The sequence below is a fragment of the Notothenia rossii genome, assembly GCF_949606895.1.
Source record: "Notothenia rossii genome assembly, chromosome: 7".
Classification (NCBI taxonomy): domain Eukaryota; kingdom Metazoa; phylum Chordata; class Actinopteri; order Perciformes; family Nototheniidae; genus Notothenia; species Notothenia rossii.
Window position 1 is genome coordinate 64,124,446 of NC_136905.1, and position 23,895 is coordinate 64,148,340.

At 38.3% G+C, this 23,895-nt stretch overlaps 1 protein-coding gene across 1 annotated transcript in view; it reads right to left on the reverse strand.

Annotated features, from left to right (window-relative positions):
• crybg1a (crystallin beta-gamma domain containing 1a) overlaps positions 1-23,512 on the reverse strand; it is a 52,068-nt gene extending 28,556 nt beyond the window's left edge. The window contains exons 1-2 of the mRNA XM_079691768.1: positions 23,082-23,512; positions 1,168-1,285 (exon numbers count right to left, since the gene is read on the reverse strand). Coding sequence (XP_079547894.1) covers positions 1,168-1,285; positions 23,082-23,401 — 438 coding nt within the window. The 5' untranslated portion in view covers positions 23,402-23,512. The remainder of the gene's footprint in view (positions 1-1,167; positions 1,286-23,081) is intronic.
• Positions 23,513-23,895: the final 383 nt, after the last annotated feature.

Here is a 23,895-nt window from a genome sequence, read left to right on the forward strand (position 1 = left end):
CTGTTCCAATGTCCAGCATACTTGGAATTCTACCGAGCCCGGCGTACTTCGTTTGGAGAAATGTCGAGGCTGCACATGTGTAGACTCCGCGGTCTTAAAATCCCCACAATGCTTTGCGCACGGACCAATTTCCCCAAATCTGTGGCGGAAAATGTAAGGCGGGCCTCTCATATGACGCACACCTGCACACTTGCTCGCCTGTTCCACTTTTCGTTTTCCGAATGCCAGGAAGTATTCTTGACTCGGAAGACATGTGCTACCAAGCAAGCGTACTTGAGATTAAGAAACACCCTGACCGTTTCTCAATCGCGAGTACACATGCTTCAGAGCAACTATTTCAAGTATACTATGTCATAGAGTGGTGCAGAATGCTGGGCATTTAACATGCATTTAAACAGTCCTTTAGCGCCACTCGATGACGTAATATACTTGAAATAGTTGCTCTGCAGCAGTTTTACTTGCGATTGAGAAACAGCCCCTGTGTCAGGTAAGTAAACAAAGGAATCCAATGGAGGCCTTTCAGTCAAGGGGGAACTTTGGGATTTTAGCCTTTACAGGTCATTTACATGCACAAAAAACCTATATAACACACTACAGGAGCAAATAAAGGGAAAACCCTAAAAGCATAAGAGGGCCTCTTTAAATGATCATCATATGTTTTGCATAAAGAATATTATGCATTTAACTAGTAACTGAAAGAAATGCTGTTAACATAATGTAGTAAAGAGTACAATATTTCCATTTGAGATTTAGTGGAGGAGAAGTTTAAGTAGCAAAAGCAAAAATAAAAAAAATAAACAACAAGTAACTCAAAATGTTCTCTAAAAGTACTTGAGTACTATTAAGTATAATAAAGTGAAAACATACTCAACATTCCTATTTATTTCTAATTTTACATTCCTTATTTATTTGCCTTACAAAAGTGAACTATTATATCTGTTAGATTATTGCAAGAAGAAAAAAGAAAAACAGAAATATGAGGTTGAAGTCATGAAATCAATGCTTTTCCCAAGATTGTTTTTAAACATTTCACAGCTGCTGTGACAACTATTATAAGACTGCAAACACAGCACTTTTGAAATATGCACACACACACACACAAACTGATCCAAAACAGTTTCGTTTTTTTACTCCAACACTGATTATAAATGTGTGAATAAAACCAACCTTGAAGAATTTGGAGGGTGAGGAAGGGTGGTGTGGCTGGTTCATGTCAAAGCTGATCATGGAGGAGGACTCGGGGTCCCAGTCCGACTCTGTGCAAACACTCATCTGGTCGAAGCTCCTTGTGGAGAGAGGCAGGAAACAGAGAGGGGGGGGGGATGTTATGCCATTGGTCTTTGTTTCTGCTCTCATGAAGAGTGCTTTGTTTTTACAGTCACTTCATCAAAGTCCCTGTCCTGACATTTTGTATGGTAACTGATTTCTCAAGGACAAACTGTTATTGTTACAATTTCAATGTGACTTCAATATGCTAGATACAATTGAAAAAAAACATGTGATAGACAAACACAACATTGTTAATGTCTGATAATTACATAAAGAGATGTTTATTTTAGGAATAATATAAAATATAATATTCTATAAGTAACAAAATAAATATACTGTTAAAAACAAAATAGAACAATATTGAAAGTAGGAATACAACGAGATATCTAATAGTCAGAATCAGATCAGAAATCCTTCATTAGTTCCACAGCGGGGACATTTACATTGGTACAGCAAAAGTGGCATAGCAGTTAAAAAAAGGCATGCAATAACACAGAACATTAACATATTCATATATAGAAGAAAAGCACACGTTAGTTATACTAGAATACAAATAAAGACCAATAAGTGGGTAAGTACAAGCAACTTCAGAACTGTGTGACATATGCAATGTAAGGTGTTGAGACATTATACAAATATCTTTTTTTTTGGGACAATCATTATAATTTGTCTATAATTAACTAAATAAAATCTTTTGAAAATAAAAATAAATAAAGTAGGGATAATAGAATATATCAGAAGATTAAATATATTAATAATAGGATGAAATAAATACATGTTAACTGAGGGATAATATATAATTATTTATTTTCTATAAATAACAAAATAAAATCTATTGATAATAAAAAATAAAGAGATGTTAATAGCAAAGATAATATAAGATATGTAATATCTATAATAATAATACTATAATTAACTCAATAAAATTTACTGAAAATAAAGAGGTATTGAAAGTAGGGATAATAGAATATATAAAAAGATTAAATCAATTGTTTATTAAAAAAAATACACAGGGACTAATATAATATAAGTTAATGTCTGTAGGTATGTTACAAAAAAAAATAAAGCTGATGACAACTAAATATTATAATTAAAGAATAAAAAGATGATGGAAATTAAAATAATGGTTAGTAGTACCGGTACTTTTTAAAATTAAATGTAACATAATGTCTAGTCCAACAAGTAACATATGATTATGGGACGTCCCCTGTCAGCTGCACTGGCACCTCTTAGTGTTTTTAACTGCGGTGACACTTTCCACTTAGCACTGGGTTGGAAAACAGGGTTGGATACAGATAATATGACACTTGAAAGGCAACATTCACTCCTCAGCGGAAAAACATCAACTCTAAGTAATTAGAGTGCAGCGGAGGATTGTAGGACACGTGCGAGGCATGAAGAGATGCATCTATTTCAGGGAGGAGTGGCTTTTCTGCAGCTCAAGTATTTACAGAACAATCACACCCAGTCTGGAGCTAGAGAGCAGCAAGATAAGAGAATGACAGACAGCGTTCCACCTCATTTCAACAGGAGAGGAGCCACAGCTGCTGTCCTGTATTGTGTCTACGGGATAGTACTGTCATTTGACACGATCCTGGGTTCACAAACATGGCTGCCTCCAGGTGTGAAATTGTCCAATAAGAACAACATATCCAAATGTCACTTAGGTGAGGACAATAATCCAAGGCTTGAGTGTACTGCAGAATATTGTTTGACAAGATAACATTAAAGCAGTATATTCTGAACCGATCCAGACATTGTTTCTCATTTACATTTCAACCAGAATGCTTGTAAAACTGATATCCACCCCTGCAATATAAAACCAGTGTATACCACACACTTAGACACACTTAAGTGGCTACTTATAGATATAAGAGGTCAATTTATTTAGGGGTAAAGAACTTTTTAGACCACAATAGAGTTGTAGATGTGTTCGTATTAAATAAGTCTTATTAGAGTATAGAGTACAAGCACATGCATTTATTTAATGTTTAAGCAAATACAAACTAATATTTAATAGAAATGAATGTAAATAAAGAAATGTGAAATAACCGAAGACTTCCTTGATTACTTGCAGTTAACACAAAAGTAGAGAATACATCTTAAGACTTAAGTTTTAGACCTTAGTTTCATGACAGTAGAATTTAAGACTTTTAAGGACCCACTAAAACCCTGTTATTTGTATATCAATGAACCTTAACAATCCTTATTGTATCCGAAGAAGTAAAAAAAAGCTTTTAAATTCAGATTGGAATGAGTTATCTGTAAATACAATATGTCCCTACCTATTTAAGAATGATTTGCTTTAAACCATTTATCATGTCTATTACCGTTTCTTTATTTAGATTCTTTATTTTATTGACCGTCGACTGTGGTTGTAGATTTTTGTCTGAGTGTGTGTGTGGAGCAGCTTATGATGCTCCCGCGGGGTGTGTCCTGAAATAAGACACCATAATGTTGCCACCTGCGGCAGTAGCTCCCTTTTTTCCACAGCCACAATAACCAGGACGAGTCTCTGCAGTGCAGTGTTTCCCCACAAGGGGGCAGAGCTAGATCAGTTTTTCAGATACAAATACAGTTGACATGAATGACTGTTCTGAAGCCTTTGTCTGTGTTCAAATGTGGCAAGACGAGAGGTCTGAATGGTTTACCGACTGAGAAAAAAAATACGGAAAACAGTTAATAATAGCAATTACCAATAGCAGTTAAATTATTAATTAGAGCGGTAGATCTAGGGCTTGTGCCTTCTGATTGTAAAGTGTTTACATTATTGTGCAGGCTGAGCTGCGGGATGACTGAGCCACGCCTCCCCTGGTGTGACCCTCAGTAACTTTACTCTTGTTAAAACAGGCTGAATGTGTACTTTGCTGGAGCTATTGAAACCTCATGATGATATTGACATAATCTAATAGAGATATGAACAGTTATATCACCATCTTGTTCATGGGTTCACTTTGATCTCATCATTGTTCTTTTTTTTAAATGACATTTTTGTTATCGACAGATACAAAGACCTTCAGTGAATGACACAGAGGATGAGGGTTTTTTTATGCATGATGTGTTTGTGTGCGTGAAGAATTTTTGCAAGTTATTGTTCAGAGTGATTGAACAACACTTCTGACTCCCTCACCCCACTTGAATCCAAACTGCAATGTTAACGAGAGCAAAAAACAACTTGTTTTTCTGGCCTGTGTTTCAGATCAGCGCCAAACATGTACTTTCAGTTGCTTCACACTATCATCAAAGTATTCTGCCAGTAGCTTTTCCATATTCTAGCTGATAAACAGACAAACTGAGCCAAAACCACAATCCACTAATATTACTACTGAATGACATTCAGTGTAATTACATAGTGTAGAAGTGTTTTAATATTATTTAAAGAGGACATTATGCTCATCTTCAGGTTGATGTTTGTGTTGTGTTCCTCTACTGTGACATGTCTCCATGCTTTAATGTTTAAAAAGCTCTTTATTTGTCTCATACTACCTGTTCTGCAGCACCTCTTTTCACCCTCTGTCTGAAACCAGAGCCCAGTCTGCTCTGATTGGTTAGCTGGCCAGCTCTGTTGTAATTGGTCAACCGCTTAGAGATGTCCCGTCTCGTTAGCCCATCACGTACAATGTGTTGGAGTGCTAGCCAATAGAAGCATGTATGTCACTGATGGCACTTGTCCCTATAGCCTGTTTTAAATTGAAGTTGTCTGAGGTCCTTACCACCAGCTGCTCTTGCAGTAATAAGTAGTGCAACTTTCTTACTGTCCTAATGTGCACAATGCAGTGACTGCTTTTCATCTTTTTGTTTACTTAGTTGTGTTCTCTGTATTTTATATGTCTGTGTTATGTGTAATAATGTGTAACGTTGCTGCCTTCTTGGCCAGGTCAGCATTGTAAATTAGATTTTATGTCAATGCTTTTGTCTGGTTGAATAAAAAAATAAACAAAACAAATGTAATTTAGTGATGTCACTATGTTACAGAAGCAAACAAAGGAGTCCAACCGGGCATTTCAGGCAGTGTGGGAGAGAAACTCAAACAAACACAGTACAGGAAAGGGAAAAACCCAACAAGAACAAAGGACCTCTTTATGATTCGATATGTTTCATCCTGTCTGACCACATTTCTTAGGATTCCTTAAATGCTTCTCAACATCCTCCAGGGAGCAACACGCAGGAACATGTTGCTTTGAATCCAATATGGTCATATGGATATATTTTAACCCGCAGAATCTGATCAAGCTGACACAAGTAGATGAAGACAGCTCTTAGTGTGGATTAAAGCTCCTGCAGCAAGAGATACAGGCCGGCCGTTTCTGCCTCCAGCATGTGAACTGATTTATAGTATGTCATTGACAGTATCAGGCTGCGTCCTGTATTCAGTCTTACCATTATTTCCCACCAATCTGTAATATACTTGGGGGGGTGGTGGTAGCGGGGATATGCCTTTGGGATGTGCAACAACATTAACCTTTCTGTTGGCCGCTGTTAGCAGACCCTTCACGCGATGGCAGAGCGAACAGGTACAGGCAGGGCCCGTAGTGATACCCCTATAGTTTAAATCTACTACCCACACATAAACATATGGACATGGGTTACTATTTAAAAAATGGTAAATGTATTTAAGAACCTATCCATGTGATTTTTAGTGGGGGTGGACCTCAAATCCTCTAGGGCTTTCCGGGGGCATGCCCCCCCCCGGTAAGATTTAAAAAAAAGTTAAATGCATCAATCTTGTGCACTTTGAGGGGCAAATAAAGAGACTATATCTATGGGAACACCTATATGAAACAGAACTGTATACATTTCAATAATCATAACATCATGGCCATAACCAATAACGTCCCATTTCCAATATGAAAAAAACACTGAAACTTGTTTATTTATTTATTTTTGGTTCATTTATAGTGAGTGTGTCTGTGCTCCTGAACCAGCCTCTCCTGTCACCCTCCTCTCCCCCCTTCTCCTCTGTGAGGCGACAGCAAAGACTAGTTTTAGCTCTCAACAAGTTTTAAAAGTCTATCTTACCTTTTTTCACCTAGCTAACTTTTTATTTATTTATTTAGGCATATTTGACTAATCATTACCTTCTCAAATGGAAATATGTGTTTACATAAATGGTGACTAAACCGTTTGAGACCCACTAAGAACTTAGACTAAGTTAACTATCTAAACACTCAGAGTCCTTTACCTCACCTGAGCTGAGGTTATCCCGAGTTTGAATGACACAGAGACCAATCAAGGGCTTTGATTTATGATCTGTATGACAGTCACCCTGTGTGAGGCAGGCCACTTAACAGGCCAGGCCATCGGGAATGCCCCCGGTCCTCCCGATGGCCAGTCCGGGACTGGGTAAAGGAGGAGTAGAGGGAGGGATCATTGTCCACAAGTTAATCGATCGCAGATGACGTTGTGGTCGCGGACGAAAAAATAAATAAAATAAAATAAAAACATTAAAAATAAAAAAATAAACCTAAATGGGTCGAGAAATTAACTTAATGACTTGCTTAAAGTCTTTGTGATAAAGGTTTCCTGGCAGCAAAGGAACCTTGAAGGAGAACAAATAAGCAGCTCTAGAGTAGCTGACCAATCACAGTGCTTGAGTTCTTCACATGGTCTCTTCACAGCTGTTGTAATCCTGCTTATAGAGCAAATCAGTTCGAGCTATGCATAAGCCCCTAAAAGTCCACCTTAAAAAATAAAAACATATCTTAGATTTCAGATACTGTAAGGAAAAATGGTGGTATAATGTGCTTTGCTCAACACCTTAATACAAATAGTCAACTTTGGATTCACATAGGTGTGAAGGATCCTGGTGCTACAGTTTATGAAAGATAACATGCCCAGGATTTGTTCTCCAAAAGGTTTGTCTATGAACCTGCACTGCTAAGCAACCACCACATTTCAAAGTCAAATAAAAGAGAACATAAATGCAATAAAAACAAACACATGAAACAGTAAGGTCCAGGTTTTAAGACAGGTCTTAACAGCTTTGTGTAGGGAACGAGAGCACCCTGTAACCTTTGACCCAAACATAACCTTTAGGCTGCATTGGAAAAGAGTTGAATCACTGCAAGCACATGTCTGAAGGTCGGGTGTCACCTTGAAAAGTGAAAGCTCATTGTGAGAGGATAATTGCAACCTACGGTATGAATCCTTACCTAAAAGACCCAATATAACCCTAACCCTAACCTGTAACAGAATCAGGTGGGTGAAATCTTCCCAGCCTCTCGTCGACGCGCAGGCGCAAACCAGCTCCGACTTGTTTGAACCTTCTCTTTTTTGCAACAGACAAAAGCTCCACAGCGCACAGTTTATTAGATTTTAACAAGGAAGTTAAGTGTTAACCATGGCATCTGTCAACAATTTCTGGGGGTACAAATAGTTTTTGAATAGAACAACTGATCTCGTATGTATGTCCAGATTGAAACAATTAAATCATGAGAAAACAATCAAATCTGAGTTGGGTGGCTGTTCTTAAGAGAACCTTATATGTGTCACTGTGAGAATGATGATTTTCATTTTTATTATTATATATTTAATGTGACGTTGCCCAATGACCTAACACAACATTAAAGCAATATATTCCATTGTTAAGGGTGCTTCAGGGATGTTACAATACCAAACATGCCACTAAAATAAATAACGAAGATAAATAAATGATGGTATTTTTATAATTACGTATAATAAGCTGTCATTGTTAAGAAGTTAAACAGGTACAATCATCTCTTTATTATGTATTGTATATTACTGGGGAAAACATAACCTTTAAACCTCAGTTTTCAAGTGTATCGCCAAAAACTAATTTCACCTCATTGCTTGTTTGTGCCTACTGCAAAAAAATACAACTTTAAAAACGCTTTGTTAAAAGAAATAGGTTGTTTATCTCAACTTTGGAGGACTTTTGGAAACTGTATTTTGACTAGGGCTGCTCGATTATGGCAAAAATCATAATCTCGATTATTTAGTTCAATAATTGTAATTGCGATTATTGAATGCGATTATTCATTGACTTTGAAAACATCCATTTATTGGAGACATTTTTTTGGAACAGTATGTTTTTAACAGTTGATTACCCTGAACATTAAGTATAATTCAACTGAAAAACCCCAAAAAAAAAATATTAAAAAAAATAAAAGTAATAATAAAAAAATAATCGTTTTATTTCGATTACGTTGTTTTCGTAATCGTTGCAAGCCATAATCGTATTCGCGATTCAAATATGATTAATTGAGCAGCCCTAATTTTGACCACTAGTGTTAACATGCTTGACATGTTTTCTCCTGTAAAAAGCAAAATGGGTAACATCCCTTCCATTGTCTTTGGGCTTTAGTTTAGAAATATTTAGAGAAACTTTGCAAGTCTGTGTCCGAAAAAGGTAAAACAGCTAATCTGGAAGGTTCCAATGATATGTTACCTTTGTATCCATGAGCAGTATGTTAGCCAACCCGGAGGCCGACACCACACTAATACAACATGCCGTTGCCAGGAAAACCTTATTAACACAAACACATCTTTCCTTGCTCCAGAACAAACAGGCAAATACAACAAAGAGATTTCAGTGAACAGCGCGGACCTGCAGGCCTGTGTGAGCTACTGAAAACACTCAAACAAGGGATGGAAAGGATTCAAAAAGTGACTCACTCTTTGTTGGGTATATGAGGGGTATAATGAGTCACTTGAGGCTGTTGATGGAATATAACTTGCTGTAATATAAGGGCACTGGATTTTACTGCTGCACACACGACGAACAGCCAGTGATCCAAACATGTGAAGGCCTGTGCCAAGGTCCAGTCGCCCAATAGGAAACTGGATCTGATGTATCAATGCAGCAAAAAAAGAGGCTGATGCTCTATAATTGGTCTATTTCTTATTTCCTCACTCTCAGATAACAACCAAGGGTTCTGTGTTATCCTTAGCAACACATGTTGCACTTATAGCCAAATCAACACAATGAAGTGCTAATGATATGATATAAATATGCCCTAAAGTGGCTTCACACTATGAGTCGAAAACAGCCCTTGTTTGCAAGAGTTACTGTGAATTGGGGAGTGCCTGGAACAACTGCTGCAGGGATGAGTGTTTGCCAGATGCTGGGCGGGTCTGCGGCAACCACTAGGCTGCAGCCACTACACTGCCACATGGACTCATAGCTGGGGTGCTTGTGTGCAATGGACCAGTTCAATATGGTTTTGAAAATGTTTGCAGACATTGCATGCAGACATGATCATGCTTCTTTGGCAGCTAAACTATATTTTACTCACAGTACAGAAACCAAATGCATGTGCGCTCCATCCTGCAGAAGTGAGTGCAGAGGAAGTAATAAAATGCATACAGTGTATCTTTGTTACTATAACTTTGGGAAAGAGAGTTTGATGTAATTTCAACTACAAGGTGATGACTGTGTTACAAAAGCTGTTCATAATGCTGGCTGACATGTTGACTTTGGGAGGGGAGGCAGACACAAACACACACTGTGTGTTTGTGTCTGCTTCCCCTCCCAAAGTCCTTCCATTTTCTCTCCTGCTTTTTTTCCAAATTTCATAAGCGGCTATTATTGCCAGGGAAGCTAGTTGTCTTGTCAGGAAAACATAAACATTTGAATAATGATACATAAAAATACTCATGGTAAGTGAATATTATGAGATCTCAAGTTTCACTCCTACATGTATAGATACTCTATTTCACAAGATTTGTAGATCAAATCAAATGATTAGTAAGTAAGGGATTTCCCGGGATATTTCATCAATTTGACTGACCATAAGTATGTTTATTTTTCTCATCCCTAATATTTAAGAGCTTTATGACACCAAACATTGACACATTCAGAATGCATTTAATTGTATCCTCAAGTCCACAAATCCTAAAAATAACCAATATATTTAAGGATAGTAATCAGGAAACGGTACCAATGTGGTTCTTAATTGTAATTTTGATGCCTCCTATTCCGTTTATTGTATATATAAAATAATCCTTTTGTATCCTTTATTATTTATTTTAACATGTTCAAATGTTGACAGATACTGTAATAAAATAGTGAAGTTGATACTAAAAACTTGACTAGTTACTTCTATTCCACACAGAAAAGGATCAGGAATTACTAAATAACAATTGAGATGATAATCAGAATTTATAATAGCCTTGGTATCAATGAAATCGTATTTACTCCAATCCCTATCTTATTTCACCATTTCATTCAGAAATACAAATTCTAAGTGAGAAGAAATGTAAAACTTTGATGCACAAAATGTCCAAACAGCAGTGCGGATATCTGTGTCGAAACACATTTGGCTCCTGTGCTCAGTGTGCTGCAATAATGACAATCAGCTCAAAGATTAGAGATCCTTTCACAATAAGAATTTTCCATTGAGAATCTTGAGTCAGCCCACAATTCATACCTAATCCCAATTGGATCATGAGAAACACTTATTTTTTGGGGTGTGGGATTCTGCATGAAAGTGTGAATTGTGCACACAAAGCAGTTTGTTGTATATTAGCTTCTTAATTTAAAGGTAAAATAAGTAAAATTCCCTCTTCAAAATGTCGGAAAAAAACTAGACCTATATTTTATATGTTGTTAGGTTGTGAACTTACTTGGTCTTTTTAAATTTACATTTATCGGATAAAGGAACATCTAGAAGGACATCTGGATTAAAACGTATCCAACCTTTGTGGTGGCTTGCATAGGAAATCAAATAGTTTGAACCTAAAATGACTTTATTCAGAGTTTTTACCAGGTTTTATCAATTTGATTTGGCAAGGAGGACACTGGGGATAATTTATATCCCTTTAAAAAACCTCATGAACGTCTCAATTCAGAAGGATTATGTCAAAGAAACAGATTTGCAAATGTTAGCCTGTAGCCCATCCGTCATGTGTCCCTGTTCACTTAGGAAAACACTGAATTAAAACATGAAACTTCTTTAACAACTGTGTTAACAGGTTTTAAACAAATGATGTGTTTGTTTTGAAGAGGAGGAACAGATAGTTTATCTCCCGGAATACCAACCTCCTGAACTACCGTACATAGAATGACAGTGATAACAACAACAAGAAGCTGACTTCACAAGGTTTCAATGACAAAGGCCAACAACGCCACCAAACTCCATCCTCTGTCTTTCATTTGATTTATCTCTAGTGACAATAAACTACATCTACGTGTTTAAACCCACCAATTAATAGATGCACACAGGTTCAACAACAGTGTTAGTTTGAGGACCAAAGCCAGGTCATGTTTACTTTAGTTATACCTGCCTATTTGCTGCTCCCTCACCTTTTCACATTTTAGTGGATGTGTTTTTGTTTGAGGGCCTATTGCAATACAAAAGTACAACAAAAGGGTGTTTATGCTGGAGTTAACACGCAGCCACTATCACATGTCAAAATCTATCCAGCATGCAAATATTGACAGAAAGACAAATGTACAGTTATGCATCATATACAGTATGCAGACATGTGCATGTTTCTGTAACATTATTCAACTTGTGCATTCCACTTTCATTATTTAGTTTAATGAAAGTAAAAATCAAAACACTGCCTTGTACAGAATAATAGCAAATGGTCATTAATATCCTGCACAACTTGAATGACTAAACAATCTCAATGGCTAACAAGGCCAACAGAGTATAAAACTGGCTCCACCTAGACCTGGCTTATCCAATAGCTATACTTAGGAGTAACACTTATTTAATAGCTTTGTCATTGGACCTGTTGAAAGTAAAGGCTGATCGAACGTGTCCTGTGATTCATTGGTTTCTTTCAGACCTGTTGAATCAAACAGCCCAATGTAAACAATTGAGTTATTTAGGTTCAGGTAATTAATTGGATGCTACATTTGCAGGTATATCTAATTATAAACCAAACTCTATTTCTAGTAAATATAGTCAGAGTTCAGCTTTTCAGTACAGTTTTCTCCATGACAGGTGGGTTCAAAGGCACTATGGCCAACCTTTTAAGCCTTAACAGTATTTGTTAATATTAGTGCAAAGATTTCAAATAAACTCTTAGCACTCCCTTTTTGCAATGAAGCCCTAATGCTCTTCCATATACAGTGGGGCAAAAAAGTATTTAGTCAGCTACCAATTGTGCAAGTTCTCCCACTTAAAAAGATGAGAGGCCTGTAATTTTCATCCTAGGTATACCTCAACTATGAGAAAAAAAATCCAGAAAATCACATTGTCTGATTTTTAAAGAATTGATTTGCTAATTATGGTGGAAAATAAGTATTTGGTCACCGACAAACAAACAAGATTTCTGGCTCTCACAGACCTGTAACTTCTTCTTTAAGAGCCTCCTCTGTCCTCCACTTGTTAACTGTATTAATGGCACCTGTTTGAACTCGTTATCAGAATAAAAGACACCTGTCCACAACCTCAAACAGTCACACTCCAAACTCCACTATGGCCAAGACCAAAGAGCTGTCAAAGGACACCAGAAACAAAATTGTAGACCTGCACCAGGCTGGGAAGACTGAATCTGCAATAGGTAAGCAGCTTGGTGCGAAGAAATCAACTGTGGGAGCAATTATTAGAAAATGGAAGACATACAAGAACACTGATGATCTCCCTCGATCTGGGGCTCTACGCAAGATCTCACCCCGTGGGGTCAAAATCATCACAAGAACGGTGAGCAAAAATCCCAGAACCACACGGGGGGACCTAGTCAATGACCTGCAGAGAGCTGGGACCGAAGTAACAAAGGCTACCATCAGTAACACAATACGCTGCCAGGGACTCAAATCCTGCAGTGCCAGACGTGTCCCCCTGCTTAAGCCAGTACATGTCCAGGCCCGTCTGAAGTTTGCTAGAGAGCATTTAGATGATCCAGAAGAGGATTGGGAGAATGTCATATGGTCAGATGAAACCAAAATAGAACTTTTTGGTAAAAACTCAACTAGACGTGTTTGGAGGAGAAAGAATGCTGAGTTGCATCCAAAGAACACCATACCTACTGTGAAACATGGGGGTGGAAACATCATGCTTTGGGGCTGTTTTTCTGCAAAGGGACCAGGACGACTGATCCGTGTAAAGGAAAGAATGAATGGGGCCATGTATCGTGAGATTTTGAGTGACAACCTCCTTCCATCAGCAAGGGCATTGAAGAGGAAACGTGGCTGGGTCTTTCAGCATGACAATGATCCCAAACACACCGCCCGGGCAATGAAGGAGTGGCTTCGTAAGAAGCATTTCAAGGTCCTGGAGTGGCCTAGCCAGTCTCCAGATCTCAACCCCATAGAAAATCTTTGGAGGGAGTTGAAAGTCTGTGTTGCCCAGCGACAGCCCCAAAACATCACTGCTCTAGAGGAGATCTGCATGGAGGAATGGGACAAAATACCAGCAACAGTGTGTGAAAACCTTGTGAAGACTTACAGAAAACGTTTGACCTCTGTCATTGCCAACAAAGTGTATATAACAAAGTATTGAGATGAACTTTTGTTATTGACCAAATATACTTATTTTCCACCATAATTTGCAAATAAATTCTTTAAAAATCCTACAATGTGATTTCCTGGATTCTTTCCCCCCATTCTGTCTCTCATAGTTGAAGTGTACCTAGGATAAAAATTACAGGCCTCGCTCATCTTTTTAAGTGGGAGAACTTGCACAATTGGTGGCTGACTAAATACTTTTATGCCCCACTGTAGGCCTGATGTCTTGTGTCATGTTTTTTATTATATTGAAGTTACATTCTGTATAGACCTACAAATATATGCTTTTCATGCCTGTGTGTTTCGATTTTACTGAATAATGATTCTGTGATCAAAAAAATGTATTTTACACAAATATGGCAATTGTGTGTTTTAAAATTCTTTCATCCATTATGCCTTGGTGAATTTTTTCAGATTTTAATAACTGATTTTACATTTACCATTTAGGTGCTTTGGGTATTTGATAAACTACACGCACAAAATACATACGAACATTTACTCGTAAGTAAGCTCTAATTTATTTTGGTTATTTTAAATGGATTTCTTAAATAAAGATTAATTCTGTATTGTTATATATACCGTTACCGTGATGTAAAATGACATAAACCATAATATAAGCTTTTGGCCATATTGGCAACCCCATCTCATATTCCTGTTGACCGAGGCCTGTAGTTTGGTTGAGCTAGTAATCGAGCAATAACAAATCGAAACATGTTTGAGTGAGGAATTCTTTGAGAGGCTTTTGAGACTGCAGGTCTACGCTAGCAATGTAGTCTATGACAGGTATGATGAAATGCCTTCTCATATTGCTGAGGACAGATCTGTCAGTTACAATAAAGAGGGAGAAAGAAGAGATTATAACATTATTATTTAGATGCAACTGTCAATCACTCTGTAGGGATACAGGACAATCCACATTCCTCAGTAATAAGGATAAAATCTTTGCAAATCTAAGTCGTTTGGCCAGTTATATATTAACAAAGAATTACTAACAAAGCACTTATATACTAATAAAGGACTGGCTAAAGCCAGTTGAGTAGCACTTGAAATGTTTTGGCTCTATGAAACCTGATGTACTTATATGATTCTGTTTTCTTCAAGTTTGTATCTTCTTGGTCGAATGCACTTATTGTAAGTCGCTTTAGATAAAAGCGTCAGCTAAATGCAATGTAATGTAATAATGTAATGTAGGAGATGTGTGAGCATCAAAAACTTCACAGATGCAGATTTTATCTACACTTTCTGGAAAGAGATAAGACACTTCTTAACCCCACCCAAAGCCGTTTCAAAAATATCTCTCCCAACAGTTAAAATAGCACATTTTACAGCGTGCTCGCTGAAGCGACATCCTTTACACATGAGTGAACTCATTTGTTTTCTCCCCCAACCCTCCCTGCAGCACACACCTTCTTTACCGTGCCTGCGTGCCTCCTTCCCCCAGCAATATCTCTCAAACTCATATTTGATATAGACGGCACTCAACAGGCTAATATTTACCAGCTACGACAGCATGTGGCTAGTATCCTTTTCAATATTGTGTTATTGTCATCATGGCAAAATGTGACCCTGGATACCCGCTGCAGCCAAAACAAAGGCAGTTTGTGGAACTTTGCCAGGTATATTCCTATCTGTGGACTGATTCTGTCAACACAACAGCATCACAACAGTGCAAGATGCAGTCACGAACATTATAGATAGGTATTTGAGTTTAAAAATGAAAGAGATGGGTGTGGTCCATGATTATCGCACAACCACAAGTTCATTTTCATTCAATTAGAAAGATTTGTTATCCCTCTTTTTTGGATCTCAGTGAATCTTTTCGCGTAGCAGGTGAGAAAAGAAAACTTATTCCAGAGACATTTGTTTCCTGCAGTTGCAACATTTTTTGATTACCCATAACCCATTTAAACAACTGTAAACGTGGCTGGTTGGTTGAACATGTGACTACAATTCCCTACTCAGAAGGCCACCTGTTCTTTTCTCAGGAAGTTCAACCTGTTGTTTAAGCATTTGCCATAAACTGCAACTGTCAAACAGTAAATCTTTATTTAACATCTGATCCTCCAGCAAATGTAACCAGTCAAACGTACTGCTGGCTGACTGCATTCCCGTGAAGATACTGTAAGTAGAGCAAAGAACAGTAGCAGAGCACAGGTAGGGTAATGAACTAGATTTCAGTCAAACAAAAGAACATAAGAAGTGCACTGCTCATCAACTCTTTCCAATTCTTTATGTTTTGCAAAATTGCAAACACAATCACTCTTTCTCCCTCTGTTGACACACACACACACACACACACACACACACACACACACACACACACACACACACACACACACACACACACACACACACACACACACACACACACACACACACACACACACACACACACACACACACACACACACACACACACACACACACACACACACACACACACACACACACACACACACACACACACACACACACACACACACACACACACACACACACACACACACACACACACACACACACACAACACTCAAACCAGGCCTTGGCCATTTGAACACAAAAGTAAATGGCATGGTGCTTAAAACGTTTTCTTTATCTAATCTCATTAATGTGGAACATTGAGGAATGTGTGTCAATGTTTTTCTCAAGTCGATGATATTACGTTCCATTACATAAGTTACTTATGGTTGCATTTGCTTATACAAGTCCTCCCATTGCCTGGAGGAAATCAACAGTAAAGCTCTCAGCCTGGTCCATGTGGCGCCCAATGCTCTTAGTCTCTCCCTCTGAGACCTGGTGTCTAGTGTTTGTTTGCATGTGAATGAGCAGGTGAGAACAGGTGTGAATTCTATCAGGGAGTCACAGCGCATTTCAGTCCATGGCTTCTCACAACATGTCATGCACTAGGGATGTCTTGAGAACTGATTAATTGTATCAACTTAAGCCAAATTTCTGAAAAACACTGGTGGTAGAATCATCAGAGCTAACTAAACACGTTGTGCCCTGGGGACGATAGGAGTTGAGCTTATCAAACACACACAGACTACAGGTGGTATCATTGAGTTGCTCTGCGTGGGTTCACACCTAACGGCCCAGTTTTTTAATCAAACAAATGGAAGGATGACACATGGTTTACATTTTCCAACTGATCCAGTTTGAGTTCCCAAAGGCAAACAGAAATTGTAAATAAAATAAAATGTGGTGGATGTTGAATTTCTGTATTACTCAACAGTGTCAGAAAGGATGTGCTTTTCCGAGGTTTGAAAGTAGTCCGTGGAAAAAAGTGATTCAAAAATGTTACTCATATAGCTGCTGGCCAGTTAGCTATCTAATTCCTATATACTACACTGGTGAAAGAGAATGGGCCAGATCGCACCAGGGGGTTAAAACACTCCAGGGTTCAGTTCAACCTGGTTAACTTAGGCGGATGTGAACTACGGGGAGTGTAACGATCCATCGATCTGTATCTTTATCATTGATGCAAAGTGAAACGATGATAAACAGGCTTATTAATGAATGGTTCAGGCCACTAACTGTTGCCGATTATTTGGTCAATATAGAAAGCGAGTGTGACAGTGACTGGTATAGTAGTTAGTGGTTCATTTGTTATTGATGAACACTACAACACATGTTTACATTTACTTTGACTTTATCAGTTTGCAGGCCCCTGAATTGAACCAAATAGAAATCGTACAGTGGCAGACAGGTATTTCGGCAAACACAGTGCCATTGTCTAAATAATAGTTTTTTTTAAACGTAGCGTGATTAAACTTTAGATTTTCAGTGGGAAAGTGTCGCAATAGAAAGAATAATCTTAGCAGATATTAATTTAGAGTGGCCAAACATTATCTTGATTAAACAAGGTAGGAATGATTGCATTATTGATGTGGGACCACAGCCACAAAAAATGTTGACTTGTTCATTTTTGCTTTTAAACTCCACACCCTCACCTTAGGGATTGTCTAGGAAAGGCAGGAAACTGCAGCCTCTGCTCAAAGGGTGGGACGGGTTTATCTGTTTGCTAGATAAGGTATTTTGGAAGACTGCAAGAGCTTTCATCTACACTTTGTTTGGAAGTCATCTAGTGAAGCTATTGGCTTTTCTTTTTTTCACAGACAGACTTTTTAAAAATATTGCAGCAAAAGAGAGAAACAAAGCATGTATCCTAGCACCAATCAGACCACAAACACAGACTCTCAGAACTGTTTCTAATCCCTCAGTGTTATCAGTGAGTTTGAACAGGCTGTACTTTCTCTCGGGTGTTCCCTCAGTACTTGAAATACTTCAGGTGTTATACTGGTCAGATTCCAACAAGTCACAGGCCCGAAAATTCTAAAGAGCTGTGATGGGAGGCGAATGGCGCAGTGGATAGAGCGATGGTGTTCGGATCAGGGGAGCACAGGTTCAAACCCCACTGCAGTCAGCGTGTCGTTGTGTCCCTGAGACACTTCACCCCAAATTGCTCCTGTGGGGATTGCCCACAGTATTGAGTATGTAAGTTGCTTTGTATAAAAGCGTCTAACAAGTGACATGTAATGTAATGATATAATTTCTTTCTTTCAATGATAACATGACAGCTGAAACCTGCCTCAAACTGAATGATCTCATCCTCTTGCAAACAGTGACAAGGTATAGCGTGATGATGTATCCGTTTTCAGTTTGCACAATATAGGGAATATACCTGAATCCACCAGGTGTGTATGTTTGCTTAACACTGTTTAAACTGACTCAGCAGGCGATGACACGCTGGAACAGAGAACACATAGAGAGGTTTACGATCTTGAAGTTGCATTATGAAAATCTAGAAGTTTCCTCTATTTCATATGCAGTTGAGTTTATGTTACTGAACTACTAGCTTAAATAAACACCACAGGCTAAAGATGTGGAAAGACTGGAGTATCAGCTACAGAATTGCACACTGATATGTTGCATTTTGTATTAACTCATTAACCTCAAATATTAAGGGAACAATACAACATTTAAAACTAACACACCCTTCCTGTTTGTGGTAAGATGTTGGTATCAGTTTGTATAAAGTAGTATAAAGGTAAACCGTACACGAAACACAGAATTAGCTGGATTCCAGTTTTAAAAATGTGCTTTTAAACGTTCTACTTTCTCCAATTAAACAAAGATAAAACTGAAGTAATGGTTCTTGGAGCCAAGGCAGGATGTTTAAAAGTTAGCGCTGAGCTTCAGTCTGCAATGTTCAAAACAACAGATAAAGCCAGAAATCTAGGTGCAGTCATGGACTCTGACCTGAGTTTCAACAGTCACATTAAAACAGTTACTAAATCAGCTTGCTATCACCTAAAGAACATATCTAGGATTAAAAGACTAATGTCACAGCAGGATTTGGAAAATCTTGTCCATGCTTTTATCTTCAGTAGACTGGACTACTGCAATGGTGTCTTCACAGGTCTCACTAAAAAAATCTATCAGAAAGCTGCAGCTGATTCAGAACACCGCTGCTCGAGTCCTCACTAACACTAAGAAAGTGGATCACATCACTCCTGTTCTGAAGTCTTTACACTGGCTTCCTGTGTGTCAAAGAATAGATTTCAAAATACTGCTGCTGGTTTATAAAGCATTGAATGGTTTAGGCCCAAGATACATTTCTGACCTCCGGCTAAATGATGAACCATCCAGATCTCTCAGGTCTTCAGGGACTGGTCAGCTTTCTGTCCCCAGAGTCAGAACTAAACATGGAGAAGCAGTGTTCAGTTATTATCCTCCAAATATCTGGAACAAACTCCCAGAAACCTGCAGGTCCGCTGCAACTCTTACTACTTTTAAATCCAGGCTGAAGACTTTTCTTTTTGTCGCTGCTTTTAATTGAACTATTCACATCTTAGACTGCACTGTAACTTTTATCCATGTATTTTTTCTTTTAATGTTTATTTTATTAACTTTTGTTTTTAATGACTGATTTAAATGCCATTTTCTTAATGTCTTTCATTTTTTGTAAAGCACTTTTAATTGCCTTGTGTTGAAAAGTGCTATATAAATAAACTTGCATTGCCTTACTTCTTAAAGAAATCTTTCATGGACTTTGTCTCTTAACCCAAACTCCATTATTGCATTCTCATTTTTTGTTAATTGTACTGTAAAAAGTAACCATTGCACAGAAATGACCTGGACATACACTAGCTACACCCGGCCTAAGGCAAGGCAAGGCACGTTTATTTATATAGCACCTTTCAACACAAGGCATTTCAAAGTGCTTTAGAAAATGAAAGACATTAAGAAACATATTATCTAGAAACACTAATTTAAAAGCAATGATATAAAATGACATTTAAAAACACTCATTTAAAAGCAAAGATAAAAAGCAAAGATAATAAAAGTTACAGTGCAGTTTAAGATATGAATAGTTCAATTAAAAGCAGCGACAAAAAGAAAAGTCTTCAGCCTGGATTTAAAAGCAGTCAGAGTTGCAGCGGACCTGCAGGTTTCTGGGAGTTTGTTCCAGATATTTGGAGCATAATAACTGAACGCTGCTTCTCCATGTTTAATTCTGACTCTGGGGACAGAAAGCTGACCAGTCCCTGAAGACCTGAGAGATCTGGATGGTTCATAATTTAGCAGGAGGTCAGAAATGTATTTTGGGCCTAAACCATTCAATGCTTTATAAACCAGCAGCAATATTTTGAAATCAATTATTTGACACACAGGAAGCCAGTGTAAAGACTTCAGAACAGGAGTGATGTGATCCACTTTCTTAGTGTTAGTGAGGACTCGAGCAGCAGCGTTATTTTTTAAGAGCGGTTTAATGACTGCAATTTTCAGGGCCTGTGGAAAAACACCTGAGTAAAGAGAATTGTTTACTATGTGAAGTAGATCTGAGGTCATGCAATGAAAAAACATCTTGTTGGAATAATATCAAGGCAGCAGGAGGAGGATTTCAGAAGTTGAATAATGTCCTCCAGGTTTTTATCATTACTTTGATGGAATTGTGTCATGATGTTTGAATTGATATTAGGTGGACATAGGGACAACACATTTGCTGTACCTGATGCAGAGGCACTGACTGCTTGTCTGATTTTCTGAATTTTGTCAGTGAAGAAGGAGGCAAAGTCATTGCAGGCCCTGGTGGATAGAAATTCAGAGACTACTGACACTGGGGGGTTTGTTAGTCTGTCAACGGTAGCAAACAAGGCACGTACGTTGTTTTTGTTTTTGGCAATGATGTCAGAGAAGAAAGACTGTCGTGCATGTCTTTCTTGCACGACAGTGCATCCTAACCCTAAAATATGTTATTTTACAATCCTCCGTGTCGTGGAAATTGATTTTGGTCTCCAGTCTTTCTGCGTTTTTCACACTTCTTCTAATAATAATAATAGATCAAATGTGTATAGCGCCTTTCAAGGGACCCAAGGCCGCTTTACATGGTGAACAAACAAACAAAAGGGGCAAATAATAAAGTAAACATTTAAATAAATAGCAGTAGGAGTGGAAGCAGAGGGACTGTGACGGGTTAGGGGTCAAAGGCCATGGTGAACAGGTGAGCCCTAACAGCCTTAGCCACCACAGCAAGTCGTCTTTTACCCTGATGCATGTGACTAATGAGTTCAGCGAACATTCATGTGATGCACCAAGGCTCTCACAACACAAAACAAGTATTATTCCGAATCAAGCTGATAAGAGAAGGCATAATCATTGTCATGAGGGAGTCAGTTATCTTTTTCTGATGCGTCACATGTCATGTGCATCCAAACTCTGTTTCCTGAAGTCATATTTACTCTGATGATCCAGACAAGATCACAACACCAACTTCAATGAGTCAGATATAAATGGACAGAAGAAGGACTAACTAATACCTGCAGGGCTGGTTTTTCATTTCACCATTGACTGTTATGCAATGCTTGTTCTTCTCATATCATAATAGCATCTGTGATCTGTAAGCCCGACTGCCTGGGAGAAAAACACCTGAGTCAGAGGCAACAGATCTCATCAACAAACTGGTTTGGGTGCACGTTCATCTTATGGAAGAGAAATGGGGCCAGGGATAAGGGGAAATGACAGAATTAAGTCAAACTACATTTGTTGAAAGTAGAACTCACACAAACGCAAGGATATTCACAATCTGGCATTCGTTTAGTGGCTCCTTTTACCTTATTTAATGGAGCAAGGCAGTTGATTTCCCTCTCCATATTTTAACTTTATGTTGAATATTTTAACCAACAATAATTTGATCTCAGCGTTAGAGTAGAAAATGTGATTCTCTGATATACTTTTTTATGCTCCAATAATCTTCATAAATAGAGGTAGAAGGGATGGATCAAAAATAAAAAAGGACTGGAAATATCTAGTATAAATAAAGTCCTTAAGATGTGAATGTCTATCATTATTGTGACCGCTTGAGGTTAACCAATCTTTTAGTTTGAATCTTTGATTCATCCAGGGAAGAGTGACTCAGAGTGAATATTTACTTCTTATCCATGTTCCCATCACGGATCTGCCACAGTCTTTCACTGTCGGCCATAGATGATTGAACGGTTATCAGTCAAATGCCTCACCCAAGAGCACCAGAATGGGGTCAGTTGGTGTTTCACAAACACTTTCTACAACTACCCACGGAGTGAAGCCCAAACATGTAAAAATGCAAGGAACACAACAGCATCTCGTGTCCTGCGTGACAGTTCAGTTTCACGCCCTCCTCGCTGTAACTGTTTACCGCTCTCTGCAATTTTCAAACTTGACTAAACTAGCTGCAGCCACAGCTCACTGTGGTTGATTTTGTGCCAGGGGGGAAACGGTTGCTATGTGAGATGTTTTTACCCACACAATTCAGATCTTCCCTCAGTTCCTACAGCTTTTTATCTACTAGGATGGGTTAAATGCAGAGAACACACGTCAATGTGTGCTGTGTGCTCTGCATGTGTGACCATGAAAGAGGGTTTCATCCCTCCAATTTGATCTATCTCTATTTGGTGCTCTGGTATCCAAAGCAGGACCTAAAGGACTGCAAGGGGGACAATGTGGGAGTTTCGGGGTGGGGGGCATTAGCATTAGAAAATGTATGATTTTGTTTTGCACTTGTGTCCCTCAGCTCCCAGCGTCAACAGTGATTATGGTCAAATGATACAATAATTATATTTGACAACATGTTTTATGATCAGGGGTCTTATTTAAAATTGTAAAAAAAACAAGTTCTGTCTGTATTATTTGTTGTGCTATTTCTGCAGGGACATTTTATTTAAAGAATGAAAACAATTAAAACAGTTGATGTTGATCTTTTCTGTCAATCAACTTAATGATTAGTCGACTAATCGTGCAGCTCTATGGTTATTATATTTACATATCAGTATCTTATTATCAACTTAAACGCCAATCCATAGCATCAAAACATGAAACAAAAAATGTAATACAAATAAACTAGTTTGTCTCTTACTTGTTGCTTTGGAAGCTGTCCAGTTCATCAGTGAAGAACACATCTCCTCCTGCTTCTTCTTTCTGCTTGGATTTCTTTCGTTTAATCTTAAACGACAACAGCCTCCTTGGCTTCTTTTCTTTCGGGGAAATGGGTAAAACATCCCCGGGCAGAGTGACGCTGTCTCCCGGGCTTAAGGGACCGAGGTTTGCCGGCAGAGTGTCCGACCTGTCCCGGGGGCTGGACGCTGCTACATCGGACCTTTTCCGCTCCTTGCTTTCTTTATCAGGTGATTTGCTTTTAAATAAGTTCTTTACTTTCAGGGAGCTAGACTTACTCATGGTGGCTGTTATTCAGAAAGTGCGAGAAGGGAAACATAACCATGAGGAGAGCTGTCCTACTTATAGCTGCTGAAGGAGTGATTCACCGGGATAACCTGCAGAGCAAGTTGCCGCGAGGCAGCAAGGGACATGCCCACACCGGAGCGCATACCATAGCACGACATACACGTGGATCCATGGCTCCATCAGTTAAGATAGAAGTGCAGTAGAAGAAGAAATAAAACACTTCCGACTATTAACTTCAAAATAAAATCATACCAACACTGTTATCGAATTATATAAACGAATGTTTTATCATTATGATACTAAAATACCTGATTTAATCAAAAACAGTTGCTGATTGATTATCTGTCGATTAATATAAATCGAATGTTTCTACTTATACCCCTCCCCAGGATAACCAGAGCCAGAGTTGTATTGTAAATTGTAGTCTAGCTTGCCCTACTTGTTATAATATTCTATTTTTACATCGACGTAATTACCTATGGTAAAAA